Source organism: Diabrotica undecimpunctata, chromosome 1 (genome assembly GCF_040954645.1).
Source record: "Diabrotica undecimpunctata isolate CICGRU chromosome 1, icDiaUnde3, whole genome shotgun sequence".
In the NCBI taxonomy this organism is placed as follows: Eukaryota; Metazoa; Arthropoda; class Insecta; order Coleoptera; family Chrysomelidae; genus Diabrotica; species Diabrotica undecimpunctata.
The window spans coordinates 155,140,506-155,161,841 of record NC_092803.1 but is presented as its reverse complement, the minus strand read 5'-3'; the positions used below and the strand labels follow the sequence as shown (position 1 = coordinate 155,161,841).

The 21,336-nt window shown below is 31.3% G+C and overlaps 1 protein-coding gene across 2 annotated transcripts in view; it reads right to left on the bottom strand.

Moving 5' to 3' along the window:
• The window catches only part of LOC140432405 (calcitonin receptor-like), a 465,986-nt gene that overhangs the window by 63,740 nt on the left and 380,910 nt on the right, over positions 1-21,336 (bottom strand). For both annotated transcript variants that reach the window (XM_072520283.1, XM_072520282.1), the window contains exon 7: positions 2,027-2,103. In XM_072520283.1, coding sequence (XP_072376384.1) covers positions 2,027-2,103 — 77 coding nt within the window. The remainder of the gene's footprint in view (positions 1-2,026; positions 2,104-21,336) is intronic.

Genomic DNA, 21,336 nt, shown 5'->3' with positions numbered 1-21,336 from the left:
AATGTGCCACTGTTGCTGAGATCATAGTAATTAGAAATTGCACAGAAATTGCGGTTTAACGTGAAAATTGTGATAGGTTACAATATTGTTAAGACATTTTAATACAATTATTTAAAAAAAAAACCACATAAAGGTAATTATATAAGGACATAAAGTAAATTTGCTTATTAACTATTACAAAATAATCGTTAGAAACAAATTTTTAAAATTCATTTTAAAATAACTACTGATTTTTGATGCCTTTCTTTAATAAATGTTATATTATGTTGCTCTTGTACAAACTGAAAGGAGGGTCTATTTTGCATCCTAAAGATCGATATAAGTCATGATTTTTATTGACATGGTTTGAATGACATGATTTTTATTGCATAAAAAGCTCAAGATATCTAATTTATTTTGGTCAAGTTTCAGTGGTGCGTTATAGAGTTGATTTAATTCAATATTATAATGAGTTAGGCAAATGGAATTTCTTCCGTTTGTTTTCCGAATTAATTTTTTTTTAAGTTGCTATCACTGTAAGAAGTTCTGTAATAAACGGTAAACAGTTCATCTTTAAATACTTTTAATGTTAAAATATTGGACCACAAAACTTTTTTTCCATCGGAATTTAAAACAAAATTCGTTCCCATTTTCTCCTGCAAATGTTTTATATCAAAAAAATCTGTAAAGTTTGTTTTTAGCAGTTCAGTTTTTTGCATTAGAAATAACAGGAATCCACTGTAAAGAAGTGTAAATGGGACCAGATCTTAGCACACGTTTCTCTTGTTTTTCAGTTAGGGAGTGCATGTTGTCTCGTTCATTTTGCGTATAATCAACAACCAAAAAAACAAGTGATCAAAGGAATATTGAGATTGCTTACTGTATAAAGAAATAACGAGGTTATAAATTTGTTTTTGTTTTAACCATAGCAATTGTTGCAGTATAACACAACACGAAGGCCTTTAGAGCATTCATTTTTAAGAAATGAGTTTAAACATGATCCTATCTCGTTAGATACACGGTTACGTTCTACTTCATGCCAAACGTAGCAGAAACCATTCAATAATCCCAAGTCAAATATAATAAAGTTAAACGTACTTAACTTTAATTTATAGTAAAAGGAGTTGATGTGTCCCCACAAGTTGTTTGGAGAACTGCCTGTAAATCAAAACAGACAGCAATACACTCACGTGCCTTGCTTCTTTGCTTAACTTTATTTTTTAATACGTGACAGATCTTTTTCCTTTAAATGACGATCATAATTTTCTTGTAAATGGATCTTATTTTTCAGATTTTTATACCCTTCCCACGTACCGCATTGATCTTTATTAGGATGGAAAAAATAAGATATTAAATTCATTCCTAAAAATTCGTGAGAACATGGTGACATTTCCATAACTTTTATTTTCTTCCATAAAAATTGTTGTATAATCTCTATTTCGTGACAGCTATTTTGACCGATCAGTCATTTTTCTACGACAAATTCACAAAAAACACATTTTTAATAAACAGAAAATACACCACAATGTGGCTTTTAGAATAATCTGACAGTGTTGTTGTCGACACCTAATGCTATTAGTAAATAAAAGTAGTATAGCACACTTAATTAAGAGAATACATATCTAAATATTTCTGCAACACTGTCATAAGTGAGTTGTTACACTGTTGCTGAATAGAGCTCTAAAAAAATAGTTATGGCTATAATAGACATAAGTCGCCATCTAGCGCTTACATGACAAAATATCTTTTCGACAAAATTAAGTTAACCCAATTTTTTTAGTGTGATATTATTAATAATAATTAAATTAATAATAATCCAGTTTAGGTTTATTTAAAAAATAAAGTAAATAAATAAAAAAGTAAATCGAATACAAATGAAAATAACAAGTTATTTTGATACTACTTTAAAAGGAATTTTCTTAATATAAAAAATGTTTTGCAGGCCTGGTTGTAATAGATTTTTTACTTTAATTGACATTTCCTCATGTAAAAAATTATATTTTTATTATCACTGTTTACATAATTTCTATATACATGAATTTCTTACCTGTGCATACTCCTAAGATTATCAATACTGGGATGCTGAGAAACCAATGACTGAAACTAGATTCATCTAGCCAACATCTAAAAAAAAAAGAGAAATTGCTACTAATCGGTATCTTTCTACAAATTAAACACATTTAAAAAATTAAATATTTAATATTGTAACAGTAGCGGATATGTGCTAATTTATGATAAAAGTTAGATAATAGTTGGTCTCATAAAATTTGTGAGATAACTAAGAGCTACTAACATTACGTTTCCACTTAATAGGCAGACATTAAAATCCAATTTCTCCCTAGCCGTCCCTTAACATTGTGCATCACCGCCCACAGTAAAGCGTTATACCGAGAGATAAACCTGATTGTTTTAGATCGAATTTACCACTGTTTAAAATAAGATCTAAGTAAGATAGTAGCAACAGAGATGGAATGCCTGCGAAGATGCTGCAGAGTAACAAGAATGGATGGGAGAAATAATGACGGAATAAAGCAAAGAAAATCAATAGAAACAGACATACTAACATATATAGAACAAAAAAGACTAAAGTGGTATGGACATGTAAGAAGAACTAGCCACAGCAGATGGATAAAGAGAATGACCGAATGGAGTCCCATAGGAAGGAGGAAAAGACGACCCCGAAAATCCTGAAGGATCGAAGTAGACGACACCATGAGTAAGACAGGCCTAAACGATGGAGAATGGGACAACAGAGAGAGATGGAAACGGTTGATCGAAGGAATCCAGTGAATACTTTATAATCCCTAAATATATATATATATATATATATATATATATATATATATATATATATATATATATGTATTAAAATAAGATCTCTCATTTATTTGAAAAGTAGCTACTGGGCGCAACAATAAAAATTTAATAAGACGACTATATACTCCACTGCAGAAAGAGTCCAAATAATAAACAGGTACTTTGGTGGGCATTCAGGCATTCAAGAAACTATTAATTACACCTTTTTACAATAGGCCAATGCCCATATAAAAAAAACGCCCGCTAAAGTTGCCATTGAAGTTGACTTGAATGAAACAACTTAGTCCACTGGCAACGTCTTCTGTGCTGTTTTAGTCTTTCTGTCATCTTTCCATTGATCTTTCCCTTTGTTTGTATGTATGTATGTGTCTCTCATACAGATGTCTTCTTTTTACTAAAAACATATGCAAAGAAACGCAACCCGTGATAATTCACAAAGCTGCTGCAGATACATTCTTGTAGGCGCATGCTACTCGTAACAGACTTATTCTGTTTACTTGTATCATAAGCCCCTTGGAGGTCGGTGTTGGATAGACAGACTGCATAACACCGCGTAAAGTCCCAATATTGGGCATTACCCTCCTCAGCGCAGCCGCAAATATGTTCCCACATTCGCCATATTGATGTAGCGTCACTCCCAGATATTTGACGCATTTCTTTGATGTTAGCCATGTCCCTGCCCATTGGAGATCCATACCTAGTTTTTTGTTTACCCTTTAGAATGATGGCTTCGGTCTTCTCAGCCGCGAGTTCCAGTCCGTGATCTGTTATCCAGTCCTTTACGATGTTGCCCGAAATTGAACATCCGGTCCACTAACGCTACCACCAGCACAGCGAGTTCATCAGCAAAGGCAAAAGGGGTTATACCTTCCCCATCTTCGCAGTTCATGACCACGTCATATGCCAGGTCCCATAGCGTCAGGCTCAAGACCGATCCCTGTAGGACTCCTGCCGTTCCGTTAACGAGCGTGCCCTCAGCCCTTATATTTCTCTCGCAAAGATATCCCGCCATCACATTCATCAGATAGCTAGGACACTTCCTCTCCTCCAATGCTCACACCACCTCTTTCAAGAGCAGTAAAGCCGGCCAGCGTTATTTGTCCCTAATGTTGTGCAATGCCTGGAGTACACTCAAAATTGCGCCAATTGTGCTCCTTCCCTTACAGAATCCGAACTCTCTCGGGGATAGGCCTCCAGATTTCTCAATCGTGTCGTTAATCCGTCCTTGCAGTACCCTACCGTACAACTTGCCGATACATTAGAGGACGTATATAGGGCGACACTTCTCCCCAGTTTTGGGAAGCAGCATCAATCTTGATGTCCCCCAAGAATCAGGAAATGCCTGTGATTTAACCAATGTATCCAATGCCTAGATTAATTCATTGACGGTCAGCTTCCTCATCCCTCCACACTAAATGCCATCTGCCGGACGGAAGAGCTCTCGTGTTATCTCAAGCTTTTTGTCCAGCTGCATGTTATATGAGGGGTACGCATGGAACTTTTTAATTGCGATCCTATGTCCTTGACCAAACATGTCCTTATCCAGCTTGTTAGACAGTTTTCTCCAGTGCGTTCTTTTTTTCGTGCGTGGTATTCTATTTTGGTTTGCTCCATATTCTCGACGACAACAGAGTTAATCCCTGCTTTGATCCCCATCCTCGTTATCCTTCTACTCATGACTATGCATTTATCTCTGAGCTCCTTAATGTCAGCAAACCACAAGTGCGGTATCTAAGTACGGCACTAAGAATCGGATGTACCGATGTTCGGTTTCGCTACAGTTTGGCAATACCGACTAGTCTTTTGTTTTTGCTGCTATTCCCTGTGTATCCATGGATACATCTATGTACGCACCCGTACCTCTCCTCACGAATATGGGAAACTGATTAAAATATAACTGGTAAAAATATTAGTTAACAGAAAATTTATTAACTATACAAGGTATGCAGATGATATCGTAATTATGGCAACTCTGATAAACCACTTTCATACTATTATTAAACAAGATATAATACAAACGCTAAGTGAAAAAAAAAAGACTAAATATATGATAATGAGGAAAACAAACATTTAAACAATCCTACATTAGAGAGATGTACCTACAGAGGGACTTGGATTTCAAAAAAGAATGATCAAACAATAAACAAATGAGCTAGGACAGAAACAGTAAGAAACGCGTTTCTAAAAATGAAAACAATTCTCTGCAACAAACACCTTTGATTAGAACTCAGAGTAAGAGTTCTGAGATGTTGCTGATTTTTATACTAGAATATGGATTTAAAAGCTGGACACGCAAGAATACAAAATAAGTTAAACTCATTTAAAGTGTGGTGCCACAGAATCATTCTTAGAATAGCAAATACGTAAAAGAAAATCGCTAGAGATGGCTGGAGAAAATATATAATATACCAGATATAACAAATATAAATAAGAAAATAAATATATATGGGACATGTAACGAGGGGACAGCGATATGAAATGCTCAGATTGATCACAGGGAAATATGAGACAAGGAATAGCTTTTCCGGAAAAAGTAGATAGAGTGAAGATAGTGACAATGATATCCAACCTCCGATTGGGAGACAACGCTTAAAGAAAAAAATACATACCTAAGATACAGATAAGTCAATAATGTAGGAAAACTGCAATAAACAAGATACCAATACAAAAAATACTAAGCGAAAACCGACAAAACTTTTTCATGTATAAATCTAGTTTTTAACAGTGTACACCATTTTATTAACTATTCCAACACTGATGTTTTTATTCTTCAATCTCGAATAGAATAAGTATATTCTATTGTTTTTTGATATCCTTTATCTTTTGGAGGATCCTTTTATTGCTAGAATGATACCTTAAAACATATTTTCTACTTTAATATATGATGCCATTACGAATATCTTTTATAGATTCTTTCTTCTGTCTACTAGATTTATTTTTATGGATCTTAGGTTCAGAAAAATTTTATACTTCAATGTTCAAACATTTTAAATTATTTGGAAACTTAGAAATTAAATGTTCTACCTGTTTATTAGCCGTATGACTGTATATAATACAAAAACCACATGTATAACTTTTATTGACTTTTGTGATATTTGTTTTTATTGACTCTTTCAATTGCCGCAGGAAACAGACTGAATACGTTTTTCATATCACCTGCGTATGCCATTAAGGTATGCCAGGTAAGGATCCTAATAGAAAATAGAATATATATATATATATAATATATATATATATATATATATATATATATATATATATATATATATATATATATATATTATATATATACAAATATATACATATATATTTATATATATATATATATATATATATATATATATATATATATATATATATATATATATATATATATATATATATATTTCTCTTTCACTCTCTGAAAATACTTAACGGATTCTACAATCATAAAAATATACATAAGTATACCTGGGTTCAACCAACGACCACCAAGTCAATTATAGATTATGTTATTACTAAACAAGAAACACACATACAAGTGTGGAAGTACGTAGAAGACATAAGAGTGCTAAGAGGACCGAAGTGCGGAACTGTCCACTATATGGTAAGATCAAAATTTTACCTATAGTAAGTAAGTAAAGCAAAATATGTTTCCTGGAAAAGTAAATGCGAAGAGCTCAACAAATATCTAGCGTTAACTAAATCAAGAGCATAAAAAACGGTAAAATACCTAGAAACAAATAGAAAAGAAGTAAATAGAATAGATTTAATAGAAGGAAGATCTTGGATCGAACATTACTCACAACTTCTGATTGAAACAAGAACGCAATTCACGAACACCATTACAACAACAAATTAAGTAAAATACGATGAAGGCGTTGAAATAACAGTACAGGAAGTCGAAAGTGCAGTATCAAATCTAAAATAATCAAAAATTATGCGGCCCACAAGGTATACCGAACCAATTACTAAAACACAGCCCATAATTATTGCTGAAAGTACTAGCTTATGTTTTCGTCTTAGTCTATAAAGGACATGACTTACTACCGTAGTGAACAAAAGCACATATTAACATCTACAAAAAAGTAGATTCTATTGTTATGTAGTCTTTATAGATCTGACAAAGGCATATGATAGTGTACCACTTTCAGTGCTCTGTGTAGCAATGAAAAAACAGGGAATAACAAAAAAAAATATAAAAGCAGTACAACAGATTTTAAATCTGAGATATTGGGCAAATATCAGGCTGAATTTAAAAACAATAGATTAACTCCAGACCAAATATTCATCATCATTATTTTTTCCCGATATAACGTATGTCGTATCATCTGCAAATTGTACGGATTTATGAGGAGATATGAATTTAGGCAAATCTTTAACATAAATAATAAACGAAAGAGGTCCCAAAACCGAACCTTGTGGGACTCCATATTTCACGGATAGAAAATCGGAGAATCGGAGAATCACATAGATAAGAAATTATAAGCTTAAGAGGGATACCTCTGATTCTATAATAATTTAAATTGTGGAGCAAAATGTGTGAAACAAGTTGCAAAGAAAAATTGCTATATAAATGCCACGTTCAAGCCCCTCAATCACCTCGCTTACAACAATAAATACCGAGTTTGTAGTAGAACGAGCACTTCTGAATCCATATTGTGAGTATCACCAAATCCATATCAGCCAAAGTAATTATTTGACTCAAAATAGGAATAAAATTGTTGTTTGATAATCTTTCCAATCACTTTCTCAAAAGTAGAAAAAATGCTTATGGGTCTGTAATTGTCAGTTTTTAAATCATCACTTTTTTTGTAGATATGTAGTACTTTTGGGTATTTTAATATGTCCGGAAATACTCTAGATGACAGAATTAATTAAATAAGATGAGTGAAGTGTGTTTGGTAAGTTTCTATTTGGTAAGTTTCTTTTAAAATTTTGCTACTCATTTCGTGAACTTTCCTACACCCAGAATTACTAAGAGACTTTATTATTTGAGAGACCTCTTCTTCAACAACGGGACGAAAAAAAAAGGACTTGCTCGGAGATGGATAATTTTTATAATTTAAGTCGACATCGACATTAATAGTGGGAAGAGATGTAATTATATTCTCTGCAATTGTAGTAAAAATTGACTTATTTCGTCTGGAGGTAGATCAGGTTGTACCGAACTGGATCTTATATTGTTTCTTTCGCAATTTACTATTATCCAACAGTCTCTAGGTTTATTATTGAAATTAGTAATAAAATTACAGTTAGCTGACTTTTTAGCATTTTTTAATTGCCGATTATATTTAAGTTTTTGAGGTTTATATACTTTAAACAAATCTGGATCCTTAGTGGCATCTGCGATGTGTTTAATAAGAGAAAGATTAGATCTGTAAGACCTTAATTCAATATTAAACTATTACACGGGTGTTTTTTCAGCAGTTTGTCTTATTTTTTTTATTGGAAAATGCTTTAATATTAAGCTGGTATAAGTTTTGGTAAGAAATCAGGAATCAGGAAAACAGAAATTGGGATCATTATTAATATCATAGCGCACGTTTACGCTTCAGTAAACCAGAAAAAGTAATAAACCTTTGAAAAATTTGTCATAATGTTGTCGATGCAACTACTGGACTGGGATGTGATTCTAGCTTAATCGTTTATAGTTACTTTTAGACAAAAACATTTATTTCTTTATTTAGCTATTTCACAACAAACACATTTTACAGAATAAAATGTAATTACAAGTAGGGATTTTGACATAAGATATACCTACATTCTAAGATAAAGTGATCGAAGCGGATAGAAAGCTAGATTTAATTGCTTTGATGTTGGTGTTGAAGATATCTATGTCCCTACCATGGGCGCCCATATATCAAAATCCAGGGGGGGGGGGCAAGTCAACTCAAATTTTTATTTTGATCCATACAACTTAACCTTCGGAGTACGAAGATTATTTGACTTACTTAGATTACCATGATAGGTCAAGCGTGACCCATTCTCATTTTATTTATAAGGATGTTTTAAATAGTCAGTATTGTTATACAGTATCTTTAATTTAACAAAAAACAAAGAAACAAAATAATTATAATACTAAAATTTTGTATTTAAATTTTTAAGATGGTTCACCATCCTGGTCTTTTTGGCAGTAGTTGCATTTAATTTTGACAATATGTACTTCTTCGCGTTTTGAATGAGTATTACAAATAAATCTTTTACACATGTCACACCGTTTTGAATATTTATTGTCACTACCCCTACAAGAATAACAACGACCTCGTTTTGTTGCAGATTGCGGCACTTCTATTTGCTTTTTTACACTAACACCGGTGGTCTCTATTGCAGCGATTACGGATTTATGGTATCCGGTGGGTTCTTCTTGTATTGCTTTCGCTCTTCGTTTTATATTGGGTTAGGTTAATTGTTTTCCAAGCTCCTCCAGAAATAGTTTTCTGCGATGTTTTATATTTACTTGGTTATTCCATTCAGGATTTTTCGTATTCCATAGAACGAAAGCATTGTAGCACGCAATATCCAAAAAGTTGAAAATATACGCAAGGGCCATCTTCTTGTTGCTCTTTTACATGTGTACTCTCGAATCAATTTATCTAAAATATCGACTACACTTTTGGTTTTGTTGTAATCCAAAATAATCCTTGGTTTAAACTTTTGGTTTTCATCAGAAATTTCATGTTCATTGTGTAAGGTCGATAACAATACAACAAACTTGTTAGGCTTGGTTACATATGAAACTAAGGTAATGTTTTTAGTGAACAAAAATTTTGAAGAATACAGTGAGCGATCTGTCATTTTAAGCAATGATTTGGGTAAACTCTTCCTATTTTTTCTGATAGTACTCAAAAGAGTTAAATTTTTGGATAAGAGTTCTTCAGATAAAGCAATGTCGGTAAAAAAATTATCAGTTGTAATATTTCGACCAGACCTATACCAATGTTCTGCAAGTGTTTTGACAACTTTTGGGCCTTGGTTACGTTCACATTGATCACCAATCTTTCCAGTATATATCTCAAAGTTACAGCAATAAAAATTTTCAGCGTCACATAGGGTCCAAGCCTTTATACCATATTTCTTCGGTTTACTTGGTATATAAATCCGAAATGGACAACGTCCCCTAAAATCAATAAGCTGCTCGTCGATAGTACCAAAAGCAGATGGTTCATATGATTCCCTACAATTTTGGGCAAATAGATCAGCGATTTCTCGAATAGGAGCTCTAACATTAGTTAGTAACTAAACATTAGTTTGTATTTTGAGAACGATTTCCGAAGTGGAAATTGAAACGTCAATAAACGTATTTTAACCTTTAATTGTGGCTTATTCCCAGTTAAATAGTAATTGATCTTCTACAAATTTAAACATCTTAAAATTATCTGCAAATATTAAATAAATTAATAGATTTTGAATACCAAAAGAAGGGTTAAATTCAATTTTAAAATTCATATTAAAATCATTAAGTTTGATCAGTTTGTCTACTTTACTAAGTAAGGACGTTATGACATTCTCAAAATTCACCAAAAACAAGTATAAGTCACCCTTACCTGATTTGTATACAGTTAAAATATTGGTTTTTAGTAAAGGTACATAAATTGCACAAAACTCTGCACTTTGTTCTACATTATATTCATTTAGATTAAGAGAAGAATACATAAGATTTTCTTTTACATAAATTGAATCTCCACCTTGTTTCTTTTTTACCATGCAAAAGAAAATAGCTAATTTTCTTCGCTTTGACAGTGATTTTATTTGAAATACTGCACATTAACATGAAACATGCTCACCGTACCTTGGCGAATTAGTTCATTTTGATAAAAGTTTGTAAAAGCTTTTAGGTTTTTTCCTTCATCTTCTTTATGTGCTGAAAATTTTTCTTGAAGTTAAATCTCCTAACTGCAGCTTCTTTGGGCCAAATATTAGGTTTGTAGACGTCGTCAATTTTATCGAAAGGGAAAGATAACTTATATCTAGAGTTTGTCAGTTCCATGCCATTTAACGCACTTAAAAGTAATATAGGGTACCGTCTCACCCAATAATTTCAGATCATCGGCTTTCATATCAACACCTATATGGGACACATGTACATTATCTTGTCTAGGAATGGTGTTTACAGTAGGCGATTCATTGCATCCAATAATAGGTTTGTATTTGTTTTTTTTTTCTATTGGGTATTCCAAGATGAGTGTCCTGTTTTTAGATTGTTTTTATTTTCTTTTTGTTTATCACTCATGTATGAATGAGGTCGACTTGTGTTTTTGTTTGATGATAATTTAATGGGTTCTTGATTGGTAAAACCTGAGTTGCTCGGGCCTGCTTTATTTACATTTTTTTGGCTAGATGACTTTAGTGTGAGTATAACTGAATTTTTAATACATTTACCTTTTAATACAAATAGGTAAGAACTAAAAAGTTTAATAAAAAATATAACACAAGGCAAAACAAAATTGGGCCTAAAATAAATAAAGAAAAAAAATACATAGTAATAAAAGAAATAGATAAATAAAATGGAAACAACTTCACATTAGAAGTAGATGGAGAAAATACAAGTATGTTCAAAAGAATTTCAGAATTTACTTATCTTGGTGTCAAAAAAGATCAAAAGAGACATGAGACACAAGAAATAAATGCGGTAATAGCAAATGGAAAAAAATATGAAACATTGCGATCATTAATGAAATTTAAATATGTCTCAAGAAAAACATATTAAAAATTACAAAACAGTATTAACACTAGAAGCACCAGCATTTGTGCATACCTAGAAGCACCACCGGCGGTCAAAATGACGGATATTAGAATTTTCTATTGCCAGCCGTTTTTGTATTCTTTTTTATTTGATAAAAACCTATATTGAGTTAATAACTAATAATAAAAGACATATTTAATATATTTAAATAAATTATTTAATTATTTAAGTACAATTTATGCAGTAGCAAAATTTTTTAATTTTGTTTTACATGACCCACACACAAATTTTTTACATATATGACAAATTTCAAATGTTTTATTTTTGTTGCACTTCCCTGTTTGACACTGCTTACGTTTATTATTTGGTGGTTTTTTTGTACCTCTTGGATTTGTATCCGTTGACGTTGTCCTGCCCTTAGTCATGTGGTCTCGCAATTCTTCTGCTAGCTGAAGTAGGAAATCCTGCCTAGATATTTGACTGCCCGTAACTTTCTTATACAGAACCCAAGCATTTATTCCTGCCATATCTAAAATATTAAAGAAAACTTGCAACGGCCATCTTCTTGAAGCAGATTTGGTTGAATACAGTCTAGCCATCTGATCTACAACGTCTACTCCGTATTTTGTCTGGTTGTAGAAGATGATGGTTTCCGGTTTTTTCTTTTTAACTGTGCCCATTTTAATATCATTCGAGTGTAAAGAACTCAGCACTAGAACATTTTTGTTGACTTTTCCCTGGTACGCCGTTAGTGTCAAGTCTTCGTGTTTGAAAATTTTTGTTTTGTACAACCCCATCTTTTCATTTTTTACTGACGGTGGAATATCCTTTCTTGTTCGGTTGATTGTTCCAACAATGCTGGTAGCCTTCTTTCGTAATTCTTTTACCTAGTTAATGGACGTAAAGAAATTATCCGTCGTAATATTTCTTCCTTTATTTATAAATGGTTCCATTAGACGGCTAACAACATGTTCCCCCAGAAGTTGATTGGCTGGTCGTTGTTCATCTTTCCCTAGGTAAGGAAATCCGTTCAACAAATATTTGGACTCGACATCAGCTGCAAGCCAGAATTTAATTCCAAACTTATCGGGTTTATTCGCCATATGCTGGGTAAAGCGGCATCTTGCCTTCGTGGAAAAAAGCTGTTTGTCGATAGTTATATTTTCGCCAGGTGTATAACATAATATAAAATTCTCTATAAATGGGTTCCATATTCCCGACGCAAGTGCAAATTTATCTGTTGATAATCGCTCAGACCTGGTATTTCTCATATCAAAACTCATTATTTGTGTAAATTTGTTTCTAGACATCGTCTCTTGAAAAAATTTTGGACCCCATGTACCAGACCACAGCATCTTTATGCTAACATTTGGTGCCATATAAGCTCCCCTAGCACACAGTAAGGATATAAATGCTTCGATTTCTTCAATAGAAATTTGCCAATTTTCATCTTTGAGTTTTCTTCTACCTTCAGCAACAGTACATGATTTTATGTTACGGAGTATGCATTCATCCATCAACAGCCGCCATGCACTAGCTGCAGAATCTCTAATAATGCTTCTCTTAGCATAAGGGGTTAATCCAGCAGCTTCCTTTAGAACATTTTGACTGGTACGCCTTCCTAAAATGAACGAGATAAATTAGTATGCAGGTATATACTTATTTATTTATTTATTTAAATAAATGGCACCGTAATAAATAAAGAATGGAACAACAACCAAGAAATAAGAGCGCACATCGAAAAAGCTAGATCCACCTTCAACCAGATGGGGGTCTTCTTCAAGAGCCATAACCTCTATCTTGGTATAAAAGTAAGGATGCTGCGATGCTACGTCTTCTCTGTTCTTTTTTATGGTGTTGAATAGTTGACCTTGACGAAGATATATGCAGAAAATTGGAAGCATTCGAGCTGTGGCTAAATCAATTACAATATTTCGAAAACATTGTGCGAAATGAATCTAGATGCGCCCTTCTACAAGCCATCCTGCAAGGAAAAAATTTGGAAAACGGGGTCCAGGAAGAAGAACATCCTGCAGATAAGGTAAATATTGCCATGATTATCGCCAATATTAGTGACATCAAGAAGAATATGCTCAAAAATATTATACACCTAAGTGAATACATAAATAGAAGCCATTAATATAATATAGTTGCTTACCTGGTGTACTAGCATTGTTGTCAAGTAACTCCCATCCTATGGTATCTATGGAAGAATTCTCTAAATTGCTTCTGCGAATTCCTCTTACCTGGTTGGTAATCATTTCTGAAGATGTATTGAAGTCTGCATTTGAAGTTGAAGCAGAAGTACTGGGCATCACCTCAATCTCAACTTCACCTTCAGAATCACTGCCGATGAATGTCCTTGATCAACTGTATTAGGCACATACTCGTCAACTTTATTATCGGATACATCTTCATCAGATAACTCTGCTACAGATTTATCTTCTGACAAATTCTGTAGACACTCTAATAGCTCCTGCTGAGTCAAATATCGGCGAGACATGATAACAGCAGAAATAATAAAAATCACAATGTAAAATTAATCAAAATACAGATTGAACATGCAATTGCAAAGAGTATACTGAAACTACATAATAACAAATATTTTCGATGTATTTTATACATAAAATAAGTAAAAACTTCCCAGAAAAGTAGAAAAAAAATTAGACTACCTCGTCATTATGACCGCATTTTTCTAGGTAGACATCAACATAAATATATTCAAAATGTAATTATACTAAGTACCTGTAAAAGAGAAATTATAATCCTCAAGTAAATAATAAAGTCCCAAATCATAAATTTTGTAAAATAAATATGAATGAGTAATACTCTAGACTAATGAGGGTCGAAAATAGAAAGCAGTCAAAATGACTGCTATATGGTAGTTCTAGGTAAACGTTACCATATCTTAAAAAGTAATTACGCTAAGTACCTGTAAAAGAGAAATCATAATCTTCAAATAGATCTAGGAAAAGTCATAAATTATCAAGTTTCTTAAACATTTATGAATAGGTAATACAGAGTGTCAAAAATGAAAAGCAGTCAAAATGACCGCTCTGGTGCTTCTAGTGTTAAGGCCTACAGCTACATATGCATGCGAAATATGATTGCTTAATAAATTAGACCTTTTAAAGAGATGAAAGAAAAAATACAAAGAGCAATATATTGATGTGTGAAAATAGATGAACAATGGAGAAGAATAAAACTAATAAAGAATACGAAGAATTATATAAAGATTAAAAAATAACGACAGCAATTAAAGCACAGAAAATACGATATTTAGGACACATTAAAATAATAAGAAAGGAAAGAATGCCCAAAATAATAATCTCACGAAAACCAATACTAGAATGAAGGAAAAGCAGATCAAAAAAGAGTCGGAAGTACAGCATTTATGAAAACTTATAAAAACGTAATATTGAGAATTGAAAAGAAAAAGCATTGGATTGCAATAAATATAAGGAAGTGAATAAGAAATGTATAAAATGTAAATCTTTTGAAGTAAAAATCGATAAATTTTCTTTTTTCTGTAATGCATACTTTTTTTACTTAATTTTCTCAAAATAATTTGTTAAAAATAAATGTGCGTATGTCAAGTTCTAAAAGAAACAGGTCATTCAGGACCAATTGGTGGTGACTACACTACAAAGAGGCATTAAAAATAAGTGATTTCACAACTAACTCTAATAACGTTAAAGTTTTTTTGCCAGCTCTACATTAGTATACTTCATCCAATTTACTTACCGTTGCACGTCAACCTCGTCATAGCCCGTGAGGTCACATGATACCAACACGAAATATTTAGGCAGTAGGTGTGTTCTTTTTTAGAATCACTTTGTCGAGTACACTGGAATTACAGCCACTACACATATTTTATTATATACGCGTAGAAATAATATTTAAAGATTTCTATTAATGTTAACTTAAAGAAATACACAATAATATGTTTCGTTTAATTTGTATAAATGCATTATAAAGCGTATTTATGAAGAACATTTTTTCGGAACACACTGTAACTGTAAACGAACGAAGGTGATATTTTGGCATAAATTGGTATCACTTATTTGACAGTTACGGTGTTGACACTTTTTGTACTTTATTATTTTGAATTTTAAAGTGAATACCTCTTGTTTTATATTTTTACCTATTTAATAAAATCTGTTCTTTTTAGAACAAAATTAGTGTGTTTTATTTCAAAAATGTCGCGTAAGAATTTAAATCGTCGTTGTAAAGAGATGGTAGCTTCTATGATTCATTATTTTAAACAAGAACGTGATAATAACGGCCCCATTCTACTATTGACTGCTGTTAGAGAAGTATGTAAATGTATGTTTTGTAGATGCTTAAAATATACATTCTTGTTTTAGCGTATAGCTGCAGCTTTAAATTTACATATTTCAACTGTGAGTTCTATTTCTCAGGCCGTAAAAACTAATACACTTCTATCACAAGTATAAAAGGGGCTAAAATTGTTTTTAACAAGATTATTTTTTATCCTCTCTCATGTTTGTGCACCAATTTTTAAATAGAAATAAATAAGAAACTTATTTCAAAGAAAATCATAAGCTACTTGAAAACTTTTGAGATTTCTTGGCAGATATTTTTCCTCGTTATTTGAAAGCCACGAGTTGCACTTCATACCTGCATTCAGAACATTGCGACTTTATACTGCTACTTATAAAACTTTATACATTTTCGCTTATAAGTATAAAGCTGTTCAGTAGGATGTAATGTCTGAAAGTGGTATAAAGTTAATGAAATAGTTTAATGGCTTCTTTTAAGAACCTCTTAAATGTCTGAGGACTTGTATTCAATTTTGTGTTATAAGAAACTTGTAATGTGTTATTTCAAAACAGTCAGTATTAAAGGCATATTTAGTTAGACGTTCATAAAATTGAAAATATAGAGCTGAGATATAACAAACAAAATAAAATGTTTTTTTTGTTATTTTTTATCTATTTACAAAATTTGGATTAAATAAATTATTAATTGAAAGTATTTTATAAATTTGTAATTATAAAAAATATTTAACTTTATTATTTTGGATTATTATATTACTATTTATTATATTACTTATTACTATAATTATTGTTGGATCTAATAAAGAAAATTTATTACAAAATTTTTGTTATAAAATACAAAACATTACTATTTTTTACAGAGAATAGGCCACAATTTTGCTTTAAAATAAGTTTATTTTGTCGTTTCGATTTCCACTTCAGAAATCGTTCTCAAAATACAAATTAAACAAATTATTTTGTTTTTAGTACTTGGTAACAAAATCCTTCTTGAGGTTTATGAAATAAATTCGCCATTTCAACAACATTCAAAACAACAAAATGTTGTTTTGGAAAGAACACAGAATTCTATTTTTAGAATACCTTGTGAATGCGAACATTTTTATTTAGGTAAAACATCTGGACGAAGGAAAAGATAAAAGGGAAAATCCTGCCTAGAAATAAAAGCGCTACCGAGAATTGAAGTTCGCTGGAAACACTTCGTGGAAGCCCCAATATACATATGGTGAAAAAAAAAAAAAACAAAAAAATGTTTTTATAGTGTTCGTTATTATTTGAAGGATCCGGATATTTTATTTTCTTAACAGCTTGACAACTATATCTAATCTTACTTATTGTAGCAACCTGATAATGCAGGTTGCTACAATAAGTAAGATTACATATATAAATAATTATGCTATTAGCAAAAGTGATAATAATTTAAACAAAAGATCAGAAATTCAAAATCTAAGTAAAATTTATAATTATATTCTTTCTTTATGATTTATATATAAAACTTGTAAAATGTCATATTTAATTCTCCATATATCTGTTACATTTTTTCAGACATCTGTCAACGGTGAATAAATCTTCTTCTTTTTGTTACTAAACAAAAAAGAATGTTTAAACGAAATTTTGCTTTTGGCAATATAATTGTCAAAAATAAAAATTTTATGTTGGCATTTATGACATTGAGGCTTATTTGTAAATGGTTGCTATTTTAACTTATTTATAAATTCTATTATTTTTGTATTAAAAAAATGTTTTCAAAATTATAAAAATTTTCGGAGAAACATTTATTAGATTAAAACATTTTTATATTAAATATTTTGAAGATGTATTAGCAGTAATTTTTACTTACTAAACTAATTTTTATTTGGTAAGTTAACAAAAATTGTTTTTTCTTAAGCTAAAAAGATATTTTGTCTTTTTTAGCTCTTGATAATAATTGTAAACACAATTGAAAGCTCGAGATTAAAAAAATAGTTAAACAATAGCCCTTTTATTGACTCCAACCCATCCAAAACAGTTATATATTTGTTCCAAACGAGTCACAAGTACTTCTTTTTTCTTATATATATATATATATATATATATATATATATATATATATATACATATCTCTAGTTGTGTTGTGTTTATATATATATATTATATAAATATATATCGAGAAAAGGAGTACGACCGTCAATCCAAAATAAACTAAGGTACACTCGAAGAGTGGTGGGTTTTTCGGTCAAAGTGGAGAAATAAAAGACAAAGAAGTTGGCTACTTCATCTATTTATTGAAGACGTTTCGCTTTCTGCTCAGAAAGCATCATCAGTTCATCTAAAAAGAACAATATGAAACCAAACATCCATAGAGAAGTTAAAAAAAAAATGTGTGTTACCTTACACAGACATGTAGCAGTCAATGATATTAAAAGTATAAAAAAGCTTCCGAAACTGGACATTTAGAGTTAAAGTTGTATAAAACAATTAATTGAAACTAGGAAAAGTTTGCAATTAAACAACATTAGCACAGCAAAAGAACATGTGGTAAAAATACATGTATATAAAAAAGTTATTATAAAAACTTAAGTAAAAAACATTAAAGTTTATTTTGTTGTATAAAAGAACTAGAAAGATCATGAGTGCACTTCCAATAATTTATTTATAATCAATTAGATTTTCATTTTAACTTTAGGTATCATTATTAAATTATTTAAGATTGATGTAGCAAATTTACCAATAAAATAAATAAATTCATTACACACTTAAAAAACATAAAGATCATAGATCAACCACTTGCCAAATTTTTGCATAATTATGATGGATATGCTCCCAGATTTTATTGTCTACCTAAAATACATAAGCCCACATTGAGCATGAGGCCAATTGTTTCCTCCATCAATTCACCAAATACTAATATTTCTAAATTTTTAACTGACATCTTATCGAAATCTTATAATTATAACAACAACTTTAATATTGTTGATTCTTTTCATTTTAGTGAATTTATTAATAATTTTGAACTTCCACAAGGCTACATTTTAGTGAGTTTTGATGTGGTATCTCTTTTCACTAACTTACCTCTTTCCAGCGTTATTACCTCCCTAAGAAATCACTGGAACTCCATCCAACCTAATTGTCCTGTATCCTGGGATGTATTTGCAGAACTTTTGCAATTAATATTTGACACTAATTTTTTGGTCTTTAACGACAAATATTACCTTCAAATTTTTGGGACACCTATGGGTTCCTCAATCTCTCCCATCCTAGTTAATTATGTACTGGATGATTTAGTATCTGACCGTTTGGGTCTTTTAGATTTCCAAATCCCTTTTATTAAACGGTATGTTGATGACTTATTACTAGCCTTACCCCCAGACAAGATTCAGGCCACCTTGTCTTTCTTTAATGAATTTGATCCTCACTTACAGTTCACTGTTGAACTTGAGGACTCTAACACAAACAGTATTCCCTTCTTAGACATGCGTGTCATTAGAATGGGAAATAACACCCTAACTACAAGTTGGTACAGGAAACCAATGGCCTCTAATAGGTTTCTCAACTACCACTCTTGTCATCCTTTCAAATATAAATTAAACCTAATTAAAGCTTTAAGCTGCAGGCTAAATAGACTGACACATCCGGTTAATCGAAGGAAATCCCTTCAATTACTGAAGACAATTCTGATTGAGAATTCCTATCCTTCCTCCCTTATTAATAAATACCTTTTTGTACAAAGCTATGGTTCCTCTTTAAATGACATACCCAATGGTGACCAACTTAGAATAATTTCAAATAATTCAATGAACAACACTGTTCTGCCTAATACTGTACTTGGGACTCCAACTACCCATTACTCATCATTACCTTATTTTCCTCAAGTTACTGAGAAACTCGTTAAACTGTACAAACAAAATAACGTACCGGCTAAAATTGCAATTAAGAACGCTAAGACTGTCAGGAATTTGTTTTCTAAAACTAAAACACCTCTGTCCCTTCTGGAACAAGTTAATGTAATATATCATATACCTTGTGCTGAGTGTGACTCATGTTACATCGGTCAGACAGGGAGATCACTGAGAGGGCGTCTTACGACACACCGCAGTGATATTAACTTATCTAAGCATACCTGTGCTCTTGCCCAGCATGCTATTAACACTAAGCACGAAGTGAACTTTAATGAAGTTAAAATTCTTGGCACTGAACGCAATCTCGTTAAAAGACAGTTTTTAGAAATGTGTTCAATATTAAAACACCCAAATACCCTTAATAAGAGAACCGACATTAGTAATTTGAGCCAAATTTATCATGCATTAATTTTGCAGAATTAGGCTTAATATGTTGTTTACTTTTAAATTTGCCCCTTAATTCTTTTTCTTTTTTCTTTTCTTTTCTAACATATTTTCTATATAATAAATTAAATAAAAATAAAATAAAATAAATACATTATTCTTTTCCTTATTAACTTAGATTTATCAACTTAAATTTTATTAACTATTTGGTCAATATCACTTTTACATACTTAAAGTAATTGTTCCTGTTGATTAACTTTTTGGTAAAATTTCAAACTGAAATTTGATTCATAGAATCCTTTTCACTGCAGTTCCAAATGCTGTGAACCTGGGGACTGTGGAAGTTGAATTAATCTTCACCTGTTGCTGGCTAACCAGTGACGTCATAAATAAAATATTTAATATATGATATTTTGGATTGACCTCGCATGCTTTGTTTTTTGTTAACAAATCAAACACTGGGGGGTGAATGGTGATCTTAACCACCTTTTCCTTTCATTTTTTGGCTTTTTAACGACAAGCTGTCAACCAAATTTATCACATTCTATGAATGTACCGTTCTATTATATTAGAAGTTGGTATTTTGCCTTGCTATTCTGTCATCTGACTTCAAGGCTATATCTATTCACGTTGGGTGCGTGGGTGTTAAACCTGTCACTTCATTTACCTGCGAGTCTCAGTAAGCTTAAGACTGGTAACTTTATTTTTATCTTAATTACTACATCAATCTTAAATAATTTAATAATGATACCTAAAGTTAAAATGAAAATCTAATTGATTATAAATAAATTGTTGGAAGTGCACTCATGATCTTTCTAGTTCTTTTATACAACAAAATAAACTTTAATGTTTTTTACTTAAGTTTTTATAATAACTTTTTTATATACATGTATTTTTACCACATGTTCTTTTGCTGTGCTAATGTTGTTTAATTGCAAACTTTTCCTAGTTTCAATTAATTGTTGTATACAACTTTAACTCTAAATGTCCAGTTTCGGAAGCTTTTTTATACTTTTAATATCATTGACTGCTACATGTCTGTGTAAGGTAACACACATTTTTTTTTTAACTTCTCTATGGATGTTTGGTTTCATATTGTTCTTTTTAGATGAACTGATGATGCTTTCTGAGCAGAAAGCGAAACGTCTTCAATAAATAGATGAAGTAGCCAACTTCTTTGTCTTTTATTTCTCCACTTTGACCGAAAAACCCACCACTCTTCGAGTGTACCTTAGTTTAAATATATATATATATATACATATATATATATATATCTATATATATATATATATATATATATATATATATATATATA